This window comes from Falco naumanni, chromosome 18 (assembly GCF_017639655.2).
Source record: "Falco naumanni isolate bFalNau1 chromosome 18, bFalNau1.pat, whole genome shotgun sequence".
In the NCBI taxonomy this organism is placed as follows: Eukaryota; Metazoa; Chordata; class Aves; order Falconiformes; family Falconidae; genus Falco; species Falco naumanni.
In genome coordinates, this window is record NC_054071.1 from 585,499 (window position 1) to 605,151 (window position 19,653).

Below are 19,653 nucleotides of genomic sequence, written 5' to 3' on the forward strand. Positions count from 1 at the left end.
CCCTCCCCCCCCCAGCCCCAGTGCTGAACACGGCAAGCTCATCACACTGGGTGAGCCAGTGGGGGCAATACCACCCTCCTCCCCCTGCAGCCCTCCTGGTCAGGCTGAGGGGGGGTAAAGGTGGTGGGGACCCCCGGGGGGGTACTAGTAGACCCAGCTGACGGGCACCCACTGGGGCTGGGTGCGCAGGCGCTCCATGGCCTCCTGCAGCCGCCCAAAGGTGCGCTCCAGGTCGTCGTTGGTCAGGCTGAGGTCGAAGTAGTGACCGTAACCACGCTGGATCCGGTCGCTCTCCTCCACCGTCCGCTTGGCGTCGGCCTCCTGCCCCGCACAAACCTGCCTCAGTTTCCCCATCGCTCCCTGTGTGCCCGCCCCCACCCCCCCGGGGTTGGGACCCACCGTGAGCTGCTTAGTGGCCACACCACTCTCCAGCGCTGCCCGGTTCATGGCCCGCAGCGTCTCAGGGTCGGGGGCTTCAATGAAGACCACGTATGGCACAAATTCAGCTGTTCTCAGCACCTTCACTGCCTGGGTGGGAGGGGGACAGCGCTGAGCCCCGGGGCGGGGGCAGCCCCAGCCACCCCCTTGGTGTGCTGCCTCCCCCGGGTACCCTACCTGGGGGTTGACGTCCAGGATACACATCTTGCCAGCCTCCACCACGGTGCGGATGGAGTCGATCTTGGTGCCATAGAGGTTGCCCTCATACTCGCCATGCTCCAGGTACCGGCCCGCCTTGATGTCCGCCTCCATCTCCCCCCGTGACACGAAGCGGTACCCGTGCCCATCCTTCTCATTCTCCTTCGGCTTCCGTGATGTGTCTGCCCAGGGGTGGCCTGTCTGAGTGACCACCCCAGGGGTCTCACCCCGGGGGCACCCACAGCCCGCGGGGATGGCCACAAGGCTGTGATGCTGCACCCACACCCCCAGGGGGGTGGTGCTGGCCAGGTTGGGCTGTGCCAGGGACGCTGATGCTGGTGGGGACAGGGATGCTCGCATGGACAGGGATGCTCGCATGGACAGGGATGCTCGCATGGACAGGGATGCTGGCAGGCGACAGGGATGCTCACATGGACAGGGATGCTGGCAGGCGACAGGGATGCTCACATGGACAGGGATGCTGGCGGGCGACAGGGATGCTCACATGGACAGGGATGCTGGCGGGCGACAGGGATGCTCACATGGACAGGGATGCTGGCGGGCGACAGGGATGCTCGCATGGACAGGGATGCTCATGGGAATGATGTTTGCAGCGGACAGTGATGCTGGCAGGGACAGCAATGCGCACAGGAACACTCACAGGGGATAGTGGTGCCGTATCGCGCTTGGTCTGACATGATGAGCTTGTTCTTGAGGCTGCGGCGCCCCACACCCTGGGCGCCGATCAGCACCAGGGTTTTCCGGCGGAAGGGCGGCATGCGGGCCATCTCCTCATAGATCAGCAGCTCATGGCGGTCAAACTCTGGATGAGGGATGGGGCTGTCACCTGCAGTAGCACCCTCGAGCTGGGTGCCATGGGGACCCCAGGGCACCCCGTCCTGCGAGGTGCCACCACTAGCCTGCCAGGGGCACAGCCTGGGCACTGTCCCCCCTTCCCTTGGGGAATGCCATCAGGGACACGCACCGGCGTTCTTTGTCGTCAGGTACATCATCCTCTTCTTCCTCTTCCCACTGAGGCTGCCACACAGGGCCCCTGCCGAGGGCAAGGGGGTGGCTGAGCTGGGGACGGGCATAGGGACAGTGCCATGGCGTGGGGACAGTGCCATGGGAACTGGGACCTGCCACAGGGACAGTGCCACAGGGCTGGGGATATCACCTGGGGAGTTGGGGACCTGCTGCAGGGACAGTGCCAGTGGGGACATCACCCTGGGAACTGGGGACCTGCCGCCGGGACAGCGCCACAGGGATGGGGACATCACCACGGGGCAATGGGGACATTGCCATAGGGCGCAGGGGACCCGCTGTGCTCCCCCTCGGGAGGTGACCACCTGTCCCTGTGCCCCCAGGGCCATGTCCCCACCCGGGGCTGGGGGGGGACTCCGTACCAGATGTGGGGGCCACCTCCACGTCCCGCTTGACGAAGGCTTTGCGCTTCTCCTCCAGCAGCTGGCTGGGCACCAGCCCCGCGCTGCCCCCCTCCACATGGCACGCCTGGGGGACAGCACTGCGTGTGGGGACCCCAGCCCCATGGGGACCCCCCAGCTCCCAGGGACCCTCCCTAGCTCCAGGGAACCCCCAAGCCCCACAGGTATGCCCCACAACTCTCGGGGACACACAACCCCCGCCCCAGCTCCAAGGACCTCTCCAGTTTCCAGGGGCTCTCCCCAGCTCCAGGGACCCCCCCAGTTTTCGGGGACACACCCCCATCCCCCCAGGCCCCAGGGAACACCTCAGCTCCCAGGACACCCCTGCTCCTGCATGGACGCCAGCTTCTGGGGATACCACCAGGAGGGGGACAAAGGGCCAGGTCCCCCCACCCCAGGGTCCCTCCTGACCTGCCACCAGTTGGGGTCATCCTGGTTGACGATCTGCAGCAGGTCACCGGCAGTGAACTTGAGCCCAGCCTCCTTGCAAGGGATAAGGCTGTCGGTGGCCGGGTCGTAGTCGAAGTGACACTTGACAAAGACCTGGGGACCAGGGGGGTCAGGGGGAGGCCGCCAGCCGCTTGGGTTCCCCGCTCTGCATCGCCTGGATGCTGCCAGCCTGTGCCTCTCTTTCCCCAGTATGCCGGTGGGAAACGCAGGAGCTGTGCCATGCGCGCACGCACACACACACACACACGTGTGCACCCCACTAGGCACCCCCCCCACCCTGGTGCCCCCTTGCCACCCGGCATAGCCAGGCACGCACAGCACCTGCGCACACACAGGCAGCACTGGCAGCTGCCACTGCGCCCCACAGGGCACCCACGGCAGCGCCCACGCACAGCCCCACACCCACACACAGGCACACACACGCGCCCAGCGTCGCCACCACCGTGCCCACGATGGCACACATGTGTGCAGGAGCGTGCAAAGGCAGCCACGCACACACACACCACGGGGCACACGCGTGTGCCTGCACACGGGACCCCTGCCCAGTGCTGGCAGCAGCAGGGTGCCACGGGGCCAGCCGAGTGCAGGGACACGCGGTGCCAGGGGATGCAGTGACAGTGCTGCTTTGTCCCTGGAGCCAGGGTGACAGCAGGCGCCTGCGCCAGGCTGGCACAGGGAGGGGGGCACACAGGGCACCCTTTGCCACCCAGGTCCTGCCGTAGGGCTGAGGACATGGGGACAGGGCAGGGATGGGGACAGGGCAGGTACTACCACACAGCTGGGTGCCCTCACCAGTGCTGGGCACCACGGGGGACACGGGGGTCCCACCAGCCATGGGGCACGTGGGCACGGAGGATGTCTATCAGCGCGCAGGGGCCACAGGCAGAGGGACAGGGGGACAAGGGGCTGTGGGGCTCAGGGATGCAGGGGGAGCTGAGGCACGTGGCAAGAGGACAGGGGACACGGTGACATGAGGCAGGGGGTGTGCGACACATGAGCATGGGGACGTTGGCAGGGTGGCACGGGGATAGATGGGGACAGAGGCACAGGCCCGTGGGGGAGCCGTGGGCAGGGTGCTGGGTGTGGGGTGCAGATGTGGGATGCAGATGTTGGGTGCAGATGGGGGGGGCGGCTGTGGGGATCGGTACCTGCCGGGGCGGGTGGGGCTCCTGGTAGCTGGGCAGGATCTTGAGGACGACGCTGCCGCTGGCGTGGCGCAGGCTGTCCTGCAGTGCCCGCGGGTCGCTGCCCACCTCCCGCCCGTTCACCTCCCGGATGACGTCCCCCACGTGCAGCAGCCCCTGCTGCGCCACCATCCCCCCGTGCAGGATGCGGGCGATGACCAGCTCCCCCCGCTCCACACGGAACGTCACCCCCTGGGTGGGCACAGCCCCGCGTCAGCCCCACGCCGTGTCCCCCCCACAGCGTCCCCTGCACCCACCCAGCACCCTCCAGTCACCCTTGCAACACCCCAGCACCCAGCAATGCCCCCCAGCACCCAGCAATGCCCCCCAGCACCCAGCAATGTCCTCCAGCACCCACCAACACCCCCAGCACCCCATAATGCCCCCAGCACCCCGCAATGCCCCCAGCACCCAGCAATGCCCCCCAGCACCCAGCAATGCCCCCAGCACCCAGCAATGTCCTCCCAGCAACACCCCCAGCACCCAGCAATGTCCTCAGCACCCACCAACACCCCCAGCACCCCATAATGCCCCCAGCACCCCGCAATGCCCCCAGCACCCAGCAATGTCCTCCAGCACCCACCAACACCCCCAGCACCCCATAATGCCCCCAGCACCCCGCAATACCCCCAGCACCCAGCAATGTCCTCCAGCACCCACCAACACCCCCAGCACCCCATAATGCCCCCAGCACCCCGCAATGCCCCCAGCACCCAGCAATGTCCTCCAGCACCCACCAACACCCCCAGCACCCCATAATGCCCCCAGCACCCCGCAATACCCCCAGCACCCAGCAATGTCCTCCAGCACCCACCAACACCCCCAGCACCCCATAAAGCCCCCAGCACCCCGCAATGCCCCCAGCACCCCGCAATGCCCCCAGCACCCTTCAGCGCCCCCGGCTCGGGCTCACCAGGTTCTCGCCAGCCGTCTTGCGGATGCCCACCATGCGCACGGCGTCGGGGGGCACGGGCTGGTTGTTGAAGGCCGGATCCAGGACGGGGCTGGGCGGGGGCGTCTCGTAGCTCTTGGAGGCCACTGAGTCGTGGGTCTCCAGCAGGGACTGCAATGCACAGGGAGGGCCGTCACACCCACGTTGCACACACCCTTGCCCGTGCATTGCACGCACAGGCCTTGCACGCCCCACCTGGAAGTGGGGCTCGCGCAGGATGCATGCCAGCTCGGCGGCCGCGCTGTCCTGCCGCACCAGGTGCCCGATGTCACGCAGGATCTCCTGCACCAGCTCCAGGTTGTTGTCCCTCACCGCCTCCAGCTTCGTCTCTTCCAGCCGCTCATGGGCCTGGGGGGGCCGGGGGGGATTAGAGACCCCCGCACCCGCCCACCCGCTCACTAATACCCCTGGCATCTGCTCCCAGTGCAGGGCGGGGGGGTGCAGCCCCCCGCACACAGCAGGGGTCTCTGGCACAGCCCACTGTGCACACACATGAGCACACACACGTACAAGTGCACACACATGCCCTTTGCACACACACAGTGCCCTGCATGCACACACAATTGCAGAGCCACCCTTTTGGATGCACACACATGCACATCCCCAAGTACACATGCGTGCATGCTCATGCATGTGCATGCAGACCCTTGCACACACATCACTGCACCAATGCATGCACGCGTGCATCGTTGCACGACTGTGCGCAGGTGCAAATACACACATACAGGTTAAACATGCAGGACGCGGTGCCAGCCACACACACCTCAACAGCACGGCCAGCAGGTGACACACACAGGCATGTGCACACGCACACACGTGCACACCCCAAGGGGCAGCACACAGCCAGCACCCACCCCAGCCCCCCAAGCGCACCGCCCTCCCCTGCTGCTGAAACACTGCAGCCTCACACACAGGCATGCACACACATGTGCAAAAGTGCACACTCCCCTCCATGCGTGCACACATGCATATGTGCAAATATGCACAGACACCTCCCTGTATGCACACACGTGCAAGCGGACATCCATGTATCCACACACATGTACATGCATGTGTCCATCCACACACACACGTCCATGTTCACACAGCACACACATGCGCGTGCATGCACACACTCGTGCACCCATACACACACACTGCCCCCCGTGTGCTCACCCCTGGGCTCCCACATCCCCCCCGTGCCCCACTCATTGCCACCTGCGGCAGGGGGCCGGGGGGGGGGATGGGACACAGTGCCACCCCCGCGCCACCGTACCTTCGCCAAGGACCTTACTATTGGGCTCTCCATGATGCCGCGGAGGAAGATGAGGTCCAGGTCGGCGGCCCCCGGGGTGCTGGGGAGCCCCATCAGGTTGTCCAGGACCTGCTGCATGGCTGGGGGGGTGGGGGTGGGGGCAGGGGGGACACAGACACAGAGTGGGGGGGCGCAGAGCAGGAGAGAGCAACATGGGTGACAGTCAAATGCAGCCAGGGGTGCTGTGCACCCCAATCCTGCCCCACTCATCCCAGGGCCCCCCAGTTATGCAACCTGGCAAGGAATGAGGGGGACAGTGGGGGGGTCCCTGGGAGCAGGGACCCCTCCCCATCCTACAGCAAGGACAGACAAGTGTATGTGCCCCCCAGTGCTGGCCACCCTGTCTTGCCGGGCTGGGGGGCATCGCAGCCCCTGTGCGGGCAGGAGCACCCCAACACCTCCAGGGGGGTGTCTAATCCTGGCTGCTCAGCACCACAGCCCCCCAGAGCCTCCGTTTCCCCAACCAAGGAGCCCCCAGCAGCATGGAAAGAGCTCACCTGCACATGGAACCACTGTCCCCCCAACCTCCCCCCCACCTGCAGGGATTTGCACTGGACCCCCGGCCCATGCAGCAGGGGCCACGAGCAGCTTTTCCCCCAACCCAGCACTATGGGGAAGGGGGGGGGAATCCCTCAAAAGCCCCCCAGGGCAGGGAGGGCATTCCCCATTCCCCATTTGCCACACCCAGTACAGGCAGGAGCCCGGGGGTGGGGTGGGGAGTGTGCAATGCAAATGCGGCTGTTGCAATACAGCGGGGGGGGGGGGGGGGGGGGGGGGGGGCAACGCAGGGGAGTGGGGTGCAGTGCAGCTGGGGGGGGTGAGGTGATTGGGGGGGGGGCGAGGCAATGGGGGGTGGGGGGTGGGGGGGTGCTGCAAAGCCCCCGGGGCTGTGCTGCAAGCGGGAGCACTGCACGGCGGGGAGGCTGCGCTGCAATGGCGGGGGATGCTCACGATGAAGCCCGGGGCGGGGGGAGTGCTGTGCAATCCAGACAGCGCCCCCCCCCCCCCATATCTGGGGGGTTCCAGTATGCCCCAAGAGAACCCTCCACCTCCCCGCTCCCAGCTCCCACCCCCCGAACACCCACAACACCCTCTTCCCCCGCCACCCCCTTGCGTGGCATCACCCCCCGCCCCCCCCCCTACCTTGGGGGCCCAGGGGGGCGCTGGCGGGGGCAGGGGGCGCCCCTCGGCCGGGGCCGCTCATGGCTGCGGGGGCAGAGCCGGGGCTGCCGCCTCCCCCCAGATCCGGGTACAGCGGGCCCCCCCCGCCCCCGCGGCCCTGCACACGCGGGCCCTGCACACGCGTGCACACGCAGCGCGCGGGGCGGGCGCGCCACGTCGGCCATTGCGCGTGCAAACACCTTGCACACCCGCGGCCGGGTGTGTGCGCGAGTGTGCTCACGCAGGCGTGCACAGCGGATGCACATGCACCTCTGCATGCTCACGCGTGCGTGCACCCGTGTGGGCAACCATGTGTGGGCAACCACACGCCTGTGCGCGCTCACACGTTCACGCGCAGCGTGGAGAGCCGCTTGCATGCACGTGCACAATGACACATGTTGCAGGCGCACGAATCTGTGTGCACACATGTGTGTGAGCATGCACAACCGCGGGTGCCAAGGGGCAGCAGTACCTGTGCATGCTTACACACGCGTGCAGACCCATGCGCTCACTGCTGCACGCTCACACGCACGCACGCTCGGGTGCACACACGCTGACACACCCCCCTGTGCCTGCTCACACCCATGTGTGCACACACAGCCCACGCATGCTCACACGCGCGTGCAAGCCCACGGCACTCACCCTGTGCGCACCCACCCGTGCATGCACACCCCCATGCCTGCTCACCCGTGCTTGCACACCCGCGGGCACACGCGCCCCCCGTGCATGCTCACCCGTGGGAGCCCCCCGCACGCAGCCTCCCGCGCCTGGGGGAGGGGGACAGCAGGGGCTCGGCCCCTTTAAGGGGGCGGGTGGGTGGTGCGGGTCCGCGCTGTTGCCGTGGCAACCGGGGAGCAGGGGAGCGCCGCGGAGGGGAGGGGGGGCGACAACAGATTTAAAGGGACCATGACCCGCTCGTGTGCCCACGCACGCACCCACGCACACGAGCGAACACGCACAGGCAGGTGCCCAGCCGGCAGCGCCCGCCCCACCCTTGCACACGCGTGTGCGCACCCACAGCCCTGTGGCACACGCAGCCTCTGGGCCCAGCATGACTCATCCCACCAGCACACCCAGGCAGTTCTCGCACACGCGTGTGCAAGCCACGGCCTAGTGGACACTCACACGTGGCGGAGCTGGGGGCTGCTGCCGGCATCTCAGCAGTGCTGCGGGCACGGCCAGCCATGCGTGGGTGGCACCGATGGGGACAGTGCCAGCACCCACGGGAACAGGGCCAGCCATGCATGGGTGGCACGGATGGGGACAACGTGCAACGGCCTGGTGTGCTCAGGCACATGGGTATGTGCTTACACACGCTTGTGCATGTGTTCAAGTGTACCACAGACGTGCAGGGACACGCGAGGCCCCTGCACTTCTCCATCCCCACATTTACCCCACGTGGGGGGGGGGCCGACGACACCCCCAGTGTTGGCACCGACACCCACACAATGGGAGGCACCCCACACCATGACCCAGCACCACTGTCTTGGATACCAGCATCCCCAGTGTCCCCAACACCAGTACTGCCAGTGTCTCCTGCACCAGTGCCTCCATGGTACCCAGCACAACCAGTATTAGTGCCACCAGTACCAGCAGCCACAGCCCCAGTGCCCCCAGCAGCCCCAGTACCAACACCCCCAGCCCCAGTGCCCCCAGTGTCCCCAGTACCCCAAGCAGCCCCAGTACCAACATCCCCAGCCCCAGTGCCCCCAGTGTCCCCAGTACCCCCACTGCCCCCAGTTCCAGCATCCCGCGCCCCAGTGTCCCCATGATCCTCAGCGATGCCAGCCCCAGCATTCCCAGTGTCCCCAGCACCAGTGTCCCCAGTGTCCCTAGCCCAGCCAGCCCCAGTGTCCCCCAGGCGCTGACATTCCCCCAAGCAGGCAGAGGCAGGAGGTGGCTGCAGGGGGGGTTTATTGCTGGGGGGGTCAGCCCAGTGCTGGGTGACAGCTGCTGTGGGTGCTGTGGGTGCTGTGGGTGCTGTGGGTGCAGCAGGGGCTGTGGGGGCTGCACCCCACCAGGCTCCTCTTCACCTGCTTGGCCCCGGCAGTGTCCCTGCAACAAGAGGGGGTCACCATCCCAGGCCCCCACAGGACCCCCCTTGAATCCCCCCAGCCCCATGTCCCCCACCCCAGGGCTTCCCCGTAGATGCCCATTGGGGAAATCGAGGCACGGGTGGCCCTGGGGGTTCACCCAGCCCCCCAGCTCAGTCACTGGGTGCCCTCACCTGGTGGCTCAGCACCCTGTGGTGCCGAAGGGCTCCTCGCACAGCACCAGGCTGTCCGACCGCTTGCCGTACCTGTGAGAGGGGCACGTTACTGGGGGGCAGCGCCATGCAACCGCCATGCAGCGGGGAGCACAGCACAACGGGGAGCTGGCTGCAGCGAGTGAAGGGCGCAGCGAGGGAGCAGGCTGCAGGGGAGCAGCACGTTGCAATTGGGAGCATGTGGCAATGGGAGCAAGCTGCAGCAGGAACAAGGGAACAGGCTGCAATGGCGAGCACACTGCAATGGGGAGCATGTTGCGAGGGGCAGCACACTGCAGATGCGGAGCGTGCTGCAGCAGAAATCTGGTTGCAGCAGGTAAAAGGATTGCAACAGGGCGTGAGTTGCAACGGGGAGTGCGCTGCAGTGGGGAGTGCGCTACAATGGGGAGTGTGCAGCAATGGGGAGTGTGCTGCAATGGGGAGTGTGCTGCAATGGGGAGCATGTTGCAAAGGGGAGCACACTGCAGATGGGGAATGTGCTGCAACAATGGGGAGCGTGCTGCAGCAGAAATCTGGTTGCAGCAGGTAAAAGGATTGCAACAGGGAGTGAGTTGCAATGGGGAGTACACTGCAACAGGCAACACGTTGTAAGGGGGCAACACATTGCTACAGGGAGAACATTGCAACAAGGAGCACATTGCAACCGGGCAGTGTATCACAGGGGTCCCACAGCTGTGCCCCCCACCACTGCCCTGCCGCTCACCGGTGCCGTGTGACCACGTTGAGGTACTGCTGGAGGTCATTGTAGAAGCGGACGAGGTCCTCGACGGGCGCGTCATCCCCAGGGTAGGTGGGCTGCGTGGGGCCAGCGCTGCCAGGGTGCCCGGCCAGCAGCACCAGGGCGCAGGCGAGGAGCAGCAGGGAGGGCCAGCGGGGAGCCATGGCTGCGCCACATGCCATGGCCTCAGGGTCCACCGACAGCATGGCGCTGCATGCACACACACGCACACACACCACCAGGCTGCACGCACACACATAGGTGCACACACATGCACACCACCCACCAGCACGTGCGCGCACCCCCCCCTTAGCATATGCACCGCTCTGCACGCACCCAGGCATGCACACCGAGCCTCTGCTTCTGAGGCCATGCACACACACATGCACACACACATCCCCTTGCACGCACACACACCCCCCTCTGCTCCAAGTGTGCACGCGCACACGCATAACACCTCCTGCAGCACACACACGTCGGTGTATACACATCGCTTGTGAACCCACAGGCAGACACGCACGCTCTCCCTGCTCCCAGAGTGCACAAGAGCTGCACTCCCAGAGCGCACGCACACACTTGGCCCTCAAGCACGCACACACGTGTGTGCACACCCTGCCTCACACCCCTACACACAGATGCACATCCTCAGCCTTGCACAAGCACATGCACACCTGTTTCACACCTGTGTGCACACGCACACACTCCCTTGCACACATGTACACCCCCTTTGGCGCACACCACGCTCTCCAGCACACACACCGCACTCAGCCTCTTGTCCCCCAGCGCAGGTACTGCCACCCCCCAGCCATCCCCCGTGGGGACGAGGTCCTGCCCCACTCACCTGCTTCCACAAGCAGGGACACAGTGAGGCGAGAGGACGCTGCTGTCGACTCCCAGGTTCCTCAGTGACACCGCTGCCACCACGGTGCTGGCCCTTATATCCCCCCTGTCCCCCCTGCTGATGTCACCCTGCCACGCAGCCCCTGTGGCCAGGTGGCCAGCTGGTGTGGGGAGGGGGGGGCGGGACACGGGGGGACACAACAACAGGGGCCATCAGGGTGACAGGGACACCTGGCCCCTCACACAGCCCTGGTTAATGTTTGACACTGGGCAGGGGGGCTCCTGGTGGGGCTGAGGACACGGACACAGCTGTCCCGTGTCCATCCCCAGGGCATCCTGGCCCTGGATGGACCAAGGGGCGGGTGTGGGGACAGATGGAGGGGTGTGGGGACAGAGGGACAGGTGTGGGGACAGAGGGACAGAAGGACACAGCCAGGGGAGGCTGGTGGGCTGCAAGGGTGGAGGCTGGAGGCTGGCAGGAGGGGCAGGCAGCAGGACAGAGGGACAGTGACGAATGGACAGAGGGATGGGGAGCGGGACAGAGGGACACCAGAGGGACAGATGGGGAGGGTGGGGAGTGAAAGGTGCAGCATTGGGGTGAGGGGTGGGATGGAAAGACCGAGGGATGGAGGGACAGCAGCCAGCCCCCCCCACTGTGGCCATGACCAAGGATGCAGTGGTCTCCCCACTGCCACCACGGGCCAGGTTGGGGGTCAGGGGGGTGGGGGACCACAGCAGGGTCCCAGTGACCCTCTGGCCCAGCCCTGACACAGCCCCTGACAGTCACTGTCCCCACAGGGACCCCATGGTGGATGTCAACAACCCACTGCCAGTGCCCCCACACCCAGCACACCCCAGCATTCCCCACCAGTGCACCCCACAGCCCCAGACGCACTGCCCCTCACACCCAGTGCATCCCAGTAACCCGTGCACCCCAGCACCCACCACTAACGTACCCCCGTGCCCTGAGTCCCAGCATTGTTGCACCCCCCCCACCAAGCACCCCCCTGCACCCAGTGCGCCCCAACACCCAGTGGCAGTGCACACCGTGCCCCGAGCGCCCTGTGTGCCCCAACACCACCAGTACCCCCCAGCACCCTGTGCCACCCGCTGCCCCCACACCCAGTGCACCCTAGCATCCAACCCGTGTGCTCCAGCCCGCCAGTGCACCCCCCTCCCACCTCTCCCTCCCTCCCCAGCCTCCACCAGACCCTCTGCCCCTCACCCCCTTCCACTCCTCCATCTGCCCCTCCTCCCCACATCCCTCTCCATCCCTCCGCCCTTGCACTCCAGCAGGTGCTCTGCCCCTTACTCCCTCCAGCCAGCCTCACCCCTCTGCCCTCCATCCCTCCTGCGTCCCCTCCATCTTTCCCTACCTCCCCCCCTCCCCCCCTCCCCCGCATCCCTCCATCCCCCCTCTACTCCCCCGTGCCCCGGCACACACAGCCCAGACTGGTGCCCACGATCGTGCTCTTTATTGCCGCTGGCTGGGGCGTGCAGGGACCACATGGGACCCCCCCGACAGCGGTGGGGAGGGGACGGGGTCAGGGCCCCCCCCAATGGGACACCCCTGGACCAGGTTCTGGGGGTCCCTGGCCCTCCTGGCCGGGGGGGTCTGTGCTGGCCCTGGGTGCTGGGGCCCACCCTGCGGCGGAGCCCCGGGTCCCTTAGGGAGACACGGAGAGACAGGGAGGATCTGGGGGACAGGGGGGACTGGGAGTTGCCGGTCACCACGCAGAGTCATCGTCGTACCTGCAGGGAAGAGCTGACATGAGAAAAAGTGGGGACAAGACCCCCAACATCCCCTGGGACCCCAAACTACCCCCAGGACCCCCACCCCAGGGTGCAGGAGATGGTACAGCCCCTTTCCCTGTCCACAGGGTGATGGGGACAGGGACAGGGATGAGGACACTCACCATGACTTGTCACTGCTGGCCCCAAGGAGCAGCTCCGACACCACGGCCTCGGGGCTGGCGCGTTTGCCGTACCTGCGGGACACGCGCAAAGGGCCACATGCAAATGTGACCTCCCGTGCACACGCGTGTGTGCAAACAGGAACTGCTGGGTGCACATGGCAGACCACACAGGTGTGCAGGAGGGCAGGCACGAGTGTGCAAACGGGGACTTGCCTGTGCATGCAAAGGAGCTTGCACAAGGGCCAGCGGGCTCGCACACACGTATTCACGCCCACTTGTGCTCACCTCTGCCGTGTCACCAGGTTGATGTAGTGGCGAAGGGCCGAGAAGTACTTGGCCATCTCCTCAGGGGAGGCGTCGTCCCCAGGGCTCTCGGGCTTGGGGGGGTAGGCGGCCACCAGCGTGCCCAGGCACAGCAGGGCACAGAGGGCCAGGGCCACCAGCATGCGCCACGGCCTCGGGGACGTCACCATCTGCATGGGGACAGGGGACAGCCTCCGCTGCGTCTGGATCACCCCCATGGCCCTCGGGTACCCCCAGCACACCCCAGAGCGGTTCTGCCCCCCACCAAAGCCCCCCCAAGCCCACAGAGGTGTCTCACCCCTGAGGACCCCCTCATCTCCCTCCCCCACCTGGGACCCCAGCCCCCCTCCCCAGGGACATCTTCCCTCCAGGGACCTCCCCCATGTCCCACGGGGACACCCTCATCCCAGAGACACCCCCCCCCCCAGCATCCCCAAGGGAGATTTCCCACCTCATGGGACCCCAGAGTCCCCAGCCCCCCCACAGGGACCCCTCCCCTCCAGGGACCCCTCCAAGACCCCAGCCCTGGCCCTGAGCTGTCCCCGCACTCACGATGTAGCAGGCAGGAGGTGACAAGCAGGGCCTGGCAGTGGGGTGACAGTGCCGGGGACACAGCGGCTCCTCCACCTGCCCGGGGTTTTATAGCTCCGGGGGGGGCTGCTGGCTCCTCCCTCAGCCGTGACCGACCCACGGGCACAGCAGGATCCCGCAGCCCCCCCCCCGCCACCACCCCAGGGGACATGTGCCAGCCCCTTGTCACCATGCCTTGGTACGTGCCATGTACCCCGAGGGGCTGGGGTGCAGGCACGGGGCACAGGGGACATGGGTGGGACACACGGACACAGCACAGGGACACAGAACACAGCCACAGGACACGGAGGTGGCATGTGGCAATGCCAGACAGGCACAACTGGTGACATGCAGCCATGGCATACAGGCATGGCACATGGGCATGGCATGTAGCCACAGGACACAGCAGCGTACAGCCATGGCAGGTGGCACATGGCGATGGCACAGGGACATGGATGTGACACACAGCCACGGCATATGACCATGTCACACAGGCACAGACGTGACATGCAGCACACGGACACGGATGTGACACATAGCCACGGCACACGGGCACAGCCCAGGGACACGGGTGTCGCATGCGGCCACGGCACACACACACGGCCCCAAGACAGCCTCGGGATGTGGCAGCGGCACACAGGGACATCAGCCACACACAGGGACACAAACGTGGCACAGCTGTAACACAGCACACGGGACATAGCCCTGGCACAGGCCACCCACAGGGGACAGCACAGGGGAAGGGACACAGCCCACAGCTGTGGCTGCCTCAGTTTCCCCAGGCAGCAGGGCAGGGCACGGAGCCCCCACTGCAGCCCCCACCACCGCAGCGCCCGCAGCCCCACCACTGCAGCCCCCACCACCGCAGCCCCCACCACCGCAGCCCCACCACCGCAGCCCCACCACCGCAGCCCCCACCACCGCAGCACCCGCAGCCCCTGTCACCGCAGCCCCCACCACTGCAGCCCCCACCACCGCAGCACCCGCAGCCCCCGTCACCGCAGCCCCCACCACCGCAGCCCCCACCACCGCAGCCCCCATCACCGCAGCCCCTGTCACCGCAGCCCCCACCACCGCAGCCCCCGCCACCGCAGCACCCGCAGCCCCCGTCACCGCAGCCCCCACCACTGCAGCGCCCGCAGCCCCCGTCACCGCAGCACCCACAGCCCCACCACTGCAGCCCCCCTCACCGCAGCCCCCACTACCGCAGCCCCCCCCACCCCCCATCGACCGCTGTCACAGCCCTCCAGGACAGATGAGCTGCCCTTTCCACTCCCCCGCCACGAGCCCCCCGCACCGGGGGACACACTAATTAATTATGGATTTGGCATTAAGGAGCAATCACCCAGCCCAGGCCTCCGGGGGGAAACTGAGGCACGGAGGAGCCTGGTGGGGACAGGTCCCCACCAGGAAGGGGTCACCAAAGCCACCGTGTGCGTGCTGGGGTGGGGAGAGGGTCCCCGAAAGCCCCGGGGTGCCCCCTCCCAGCCGCGGCTGCAGCCAGTGGGACGGAGGGGACACGGCTCGGTGGGGACCCCACGGGGTGCCACTGGCCTGGCTGGAGAGGACACGCTCCACACTCCTGACCCGGTCATCACCCCGGCGAGCGGCGCTGGGGTCATGTCTGGTGGCAGTGCCACCGCGGGGGTCCCAGCCCTGTGGCTGTCCCCAGCCCCAGGGACACTCTGCCCGTGGTGCAGCCGTGGTGTCACCGCCGGTGTGCAGTGACACAGCCGGGGGTCCCTGCTGCCCCGGCCACACAGTGCTCAGCCCCACGGCAGCCTGGGAGGGGGCTGAGACCCCCCGCGAGCCCAGAGGGGTGGGAGCAGCCCCGGCGCAGCCCCCCAGGCCAGCACATTTCACATCCCCGCAAAGGCCCGGGCCGATGGGGGCTAATGGGATCAGTGGGGGCTGCGACCCCCCCCCGCAGTGGCCTGCACCACCCTGGCAGGGGCTGAGCCCCCTCCCCAGCAAAGGAGCACCGTGATGGGGGGCTCTGTCCCATCGCGGGGTTTGGGGGGGGGGAACGACACCAACCCCCCCGTCCCACTGCTGTGCGTGGGGACCAAACACACAGGGCAGCGGCAACGTCCCTGCATCGTCACCCTTGTCCCTACACCGAGCGAAGGAAGATCGGGGTCCGGGTGGCCCCCAGCCCCCCCTCGGCACAGAGCCGACCCCCCCGGGGGGGCAGGGGACAGGAGACGGGTTTTCTGCACCATTTCCCCCAAGTGACAGTAAACAACAATTTTCCAAAGGTCACAGGATGGCTCTGCCGGCGGGGGGAGCCCCCCGCAGCGGGCACAGAGGTGGGGGGGGCCTGGGTTCAGCGCCCACCCCCCCCCGGCCAGGGTGGCCCCGGGGGACCCAAAGGGGACGAGGGGGCAGGGGCTGTGCAGTGCGTGCCCCCCATCCTCCCACTGGCTTAGAGGAGGAGGAGGGACTGGGGCTGAAGGTGCATTGCCGGAGCCCAGGCAGCCCCGGGGGGGGGGCGTCATGTCCTGGGAGGATGAGGGGCCCCCGTGGCCCCCCCAGCTGGGGGAGAGCAAACAGGGCCCTGCCGCTTCCCCGCACTTTATGGCCCCCGGTTCCGGCGGAGGCACTTTAGGGGCCACGTGTGCCCCCCCAGAGGAAGGCCCTTATCAGCCCCTGTTTGCTTTTCCACTGCCCAGCCGGGGGGGCGGGGAGGGGGGGGGGCAACACACACCTGCCCAGCCAGGTGGCAGGACAGGGACAGTGGGGACAGGGACAGCGCGGACATGGCCCGCAGGGGTCTGCCAGCCCCTCGCCACGTCCCACCATGATGCCCCCCCAAGGCACAACAACGCAAACCACAAGCTGAGCCCCCCCCCCCAAGGCGCAGCCCCCAGGATGGGCAGGAACTGGCAGCAGAACTCACTGTCCGGCACTGCCCACACTCCACCGCAGGCTGGGCCCCCCCAAGGGGGCTTCCCCCCCTCCCCACAGCCCCCGAGACTGCTTCCCCTCCAAGCCCCCCAGAGCAGCTCCCCTAAAGCAGCAGGGCCCGGCCGTGCCAGCACACAACAGCCCAGACAGCCGGGGATGACGGAAAAGGTTTCTCATCGCAGCAGTAAAAATACACCTGGGGGGGGGGGGGGGCACACCGCGGTGGGGAGGAGGCCTGGCCACACGGTGGCCAGCACCCCACAGGCAGGAGCCCCCCCAGCTCCCCCATGCACCCAGTGCAGCAACCACCCCGTCCTCTGGCAAAATTATCAAATATTTACAAATAAAAAAAAAGAATAAATAGCGGTGATTCTTTAAAAAAACTGCCCCCCCCCCCCCCAACCCCCGGCCCAGCCCCCAGCAGTCCTGGCCAGCGGCCGCCTTGCTCAGCCGTCAGTGGCCAGGATGACAACGGCTCCGAAAATGCCGATGTTTTGCCCGATGAGCTTCATCTGATTCCAGAACTCAACGCGGCGCGAGTCGTGCCAGTAGCCGATGTTGCCGTCGATGAGCAGGATGGCGAGGGGCAGCAGCACCGCCAGCACCTGCGCCGCTGCCCGCACGTAGTAGCCGGAGAGAAAGGCAAGGGCCAGGAGGCCGTAGAGGATGAAGAGGAGCTGGAGGGCGAGCTCACCCCCCAGGAGGTGGTTCAGGTAGGCCAGGCGGTCCTCCTTGCTGTGCTGCAGGGAGTAGGCCTGGGGGGGCAACAAGGGGGGCTGCAGTGCCGTGGCAGCGGTGCCACTGGTGGCACTGGCAGCACTGGTGGCACTGGTAGCACTGCTAGCATTGGCAGCGCTGGCCCAAGCCTCTCCCCCAGGGAAGGAAACCTCCGGTAGATCCAGCCCCCCGCCTGCAGCAGTGTGGGGAGCAGGAGGTGGCTGTCGCCCCCCCGCTGTCCCGTGCTCGCCCCCTCCCCTGTACCTGGCAGATGAGGTAGATGCCGAGGAAGACCTGCCCCGTGGACTGCAGCGAGCGGCTGCGCGGCTTCTGGCGGTACAGCTCCCCCGCCCCGCTGGCCAGGATGAGGAAGCCGCCGATGATGGCGATGGTCCGGGAGTACATCCGCACCTGCGCCGGGGCCGCTGTCACCCCCTGGCTCCCCCAGACCCAGGTGGGCTGAGGGGGAGTCTCAGGGGGGTGGGGGGGCTCTCACCTTCAGCCAGTCACTGTAGTGGACATGGCCACCCACGTGGGCGGCATAGGTGGCCACGGCGAGCTGCAGGGCGGCCCCCAGGGCGAACCAGCGGCGCTTCACCCCGAAGGACATGAAGCTGGCGCAGAGCACGGCCACCCCCATGTCCACGTACAGGTAGGGGACCGGGATGTCCGGCTTCCTGGGGGGCACCGCAGCTCCAGCCCCAGCTCCCCCCAACGCCCCCGTGCAGGCTCGCCCCAGCCCCCCAAACCCCTCACCCCCAAACCCTGCCACAGCCCTCTCCTGGCCCCACACAGCCCTCTGTGCCCCCCCAGCCCCCCAATGGCCCCTCTGCCCTTCCCCTGACCCACACGCTCCCTTTCACCTGGCCCCTCACTCCAGGAGCCCCCCAGCCCCAGGCCCCCCTCAACACCACAGTGACCCCAAGAGCCCCCCTGCTGTCCCACACCCCCCAGGAGCCCCCCAACACCACACTGACCCCAGGAGCCTTCCAGCCCCACAGTGGCCCCAGGAGCTCCCCTGCCTTCCCTCGGCCCCACACCTCCCAAAAGCCCCCCCAAGGCCCAGGCCCCTCAGCCCCCAAGAGCCCCCAGCCCCACACTGACCCCAGGAGCCCTCCTGCTTTCCTGCAGCCCCACACCCCCCAGGAGCCCCCCTGGCCCCCCCCAGCCACACACTGACCCCAGGAGCCCCCCTGGCCCCCCCCAGCCACACACTGACCCCAGGAGCCCCCCGGCCCCCCCCCAGCCACACACTGACCCCAGGAGCCTCCCTGGCCCCCCCCCAGCCACACACTGACCCCAGGAGCCCCCCTGGCCCCCCCCCAGCCACACACTGACCCCAGGAGCCCCCCTGGCCCCCCCCCAGCCACACACTGACCCCAGGAGCCCCCCTGGCCTCCCCCAGCCACACACTGACCCGAGGAGCCCCCCTGGCCCCTCCCCAGCCCCGCACCCCGCCCAGAAGCCCCCCAAGGCCCAGTCCCTGCCCAGCCCCGCACCCCGCCCAGAAGCCCCCCAAGGCCCAGTCCCTCCCCAGCCCCGCACCCCCCCCCAGAAGCCCCGCAGGCCCAGTCCCCCGCCAGCCCCACACCCCCTCGCGCCCCTCCTCCCCCCAGCCCCACACTGACCCCAGGAACCCCCGAGCCCCCCCCAGGTGCCCCCCGCCCCGCACCGCCGCCCGCCGGCGCGCTCGGCGCAGAGCAGCAGCCCGCTGAAGCAGTGCCAGAAGGGGAAGCGGGTCAGCAGGACGCCGCCGCCCGCCGTCAGCAGCCGCAGCGCCCGCCGCCGCCACCCGCGGCCCGCCGCCATCGCCGCCCGGCCCACCGGAAGGGCCGCGCCGCGCCGGAAGTCCCGCCCCACGGGCCCCGCCCACACGGGAAGGCCCTACCCCCGCGCAGGCCCCGCCCGCAGAGCGCCAGACACGGGTGATGGTTAAAAAAATTTCGGGTTTTATTGTTTTTGCTAAACAATACTAAAAAATTTTCCTTTTTTTTAATTTTTTTTTTTAATTTTTAACTCTTCTAAAGGCAGGGCTTGAATTGTTTGATTTTGATCCATTTATTTTAAAAAACAAAACAAAAAAGGGGAGGGGGGGAAGGATCATGGCAAAAAAAAAGAAGAAAATAAAAATATAAAAAAAAAAAAAAAAAAAAGGGCCAAAAAAAAAATAAAAGGAAAAGGGAGAAAATCCCCCAAGCCAGGCCCCAGCATGGTCCAGGGTGGGGGGTGGCAGGGCAGGAGGGGCCGCAGCCCCGTCCCCCAGCCTCCGAGCCCCCCTCGGGCTCCCCGGGGCT

General features: G+C 67.2%; 4 protein-coding genes across 9 annotated transcripts; all 4 read right to left on the reverse strand.

Annotated features, from left to right (window-relative positions):
- MPP2 (membrane palmitoylated protein 2) lies at positions 1-7,957 on the reverse strand. Of its 5 annotated transcripts, none has more exons than XM_040617797.1 (12): positions 7,857-7,957; positions 5,941-6,041; positions 4,863-5,015; positions 4,629-4,778; positions 3,680-3,907; positions 2,493-2,624; positions 2,043-2,148; positions 1,622-1,690; positions 1,298-1,459; positions 616-818; positions 400-528; positions 1-321 (listed from the first exon to the last, which is right to left on the reverse strand). In XM_040617797.1, exons 2-12 carry the CDS (start codon positions 6,037-6,039, stop codon positions 145-147), a joined length of 1,608 nt encoding a protein of 535 aa, XP_040473731.1. In that variant the 5' UTR covers positions 6,040-6,041; positions 7,857-7,957; the 3' UTR covers positions 1-144. The 5 variants fall into 5 exon arrangements, with proteins under 5 accessions (XP_040473731.1, XP_040473728.1, XP_040473729.1 ...); XM_040617794.1 differs by lacking the exon at positions 7,857-7,957 and adding an exon at positions 7,105-7,213; XM_040617795.1 differs by having other exon boundaries at positions 2-321; positions 5,923-6,041.
- A 1,400-nt stretch (positions 7,958-9,357) lies between these two features.
- On the reverse strand, positions 9,358-10,270 carry LOC121098846 (pancreatic hormone-like). Its single transcript, XM_040617273.1, has 2 exons — positions 10,092-10,270; positions 9,358-9,421 (listed from the first exon to the last, which is right to left on the reverse strand). Exons 1-2 carry the CDS (start codon positions 10,268-10,270, stop codon positions 9,358-9,360), a joined length of 243 nt encoding a protein of 80 aa, XP_040473207.1.
- Positions 10,271-12,411: 2,141 nt separating this feature from the next.
- On the reverse strand, positions 12,412-14,539 carry LOC121098905 (peptide YY-like). Of its 2 annotated transcripts, XM_040617408.1 has the most exons (4): positions 13,718-14,539; positions 13,148-13,335; positions 12,863-12,934; positions 12,412-12,698 (listed from the first exon to the last, which is right to left on the reverse strand). In XM_040617408.1, exons 2-4 carry the CDS (start codon positions 13,333-13,335, stop codon positions 12,674-12,676), a joined length of 285 nt encoding a protein of 94 aa, XP_040473342.1. In that variant the 5' UTR covers positions 13,718-14,539; the 3' UTR covers positions 12,412-12,673. The 2 variants fall into 2 exon arrangements, with proteins under 2 accessions (XP_040473342.1, XP_040473341.1); XM_040617407.1 differs by lacking the exon at positions 13,718-14,539 and having other exon boundaries at positions 13,148-13,397.
- Positions 14,540-16,799: 2,260 nt separating this feature from the next.
- Positions 16,800-19,198, reverse strand: TMEM101 (transmembrane protein 101). Its single transcript, XM_040617745.1, has 4 exons — positions 19,032-19,198; positions 17,856-18,036; positions 17,624-17,770; positions 16,800-17,397 (listed from the first exon to the last, which is right to left on the reverse strand). Exons 1-4 carry the CDS (start codon positions 19,166-19,168, stop codon positions 17,089-17,091), a joined length of 774 nt encoding a protein of 257 aa, XP_040473679.1. The 5' UTR covers positions 19,169-19,198; the 3' UTR covers positions 16,800-17,088.
- Positions 19,199-19,653: the final 455 nt, after the last annotated feature.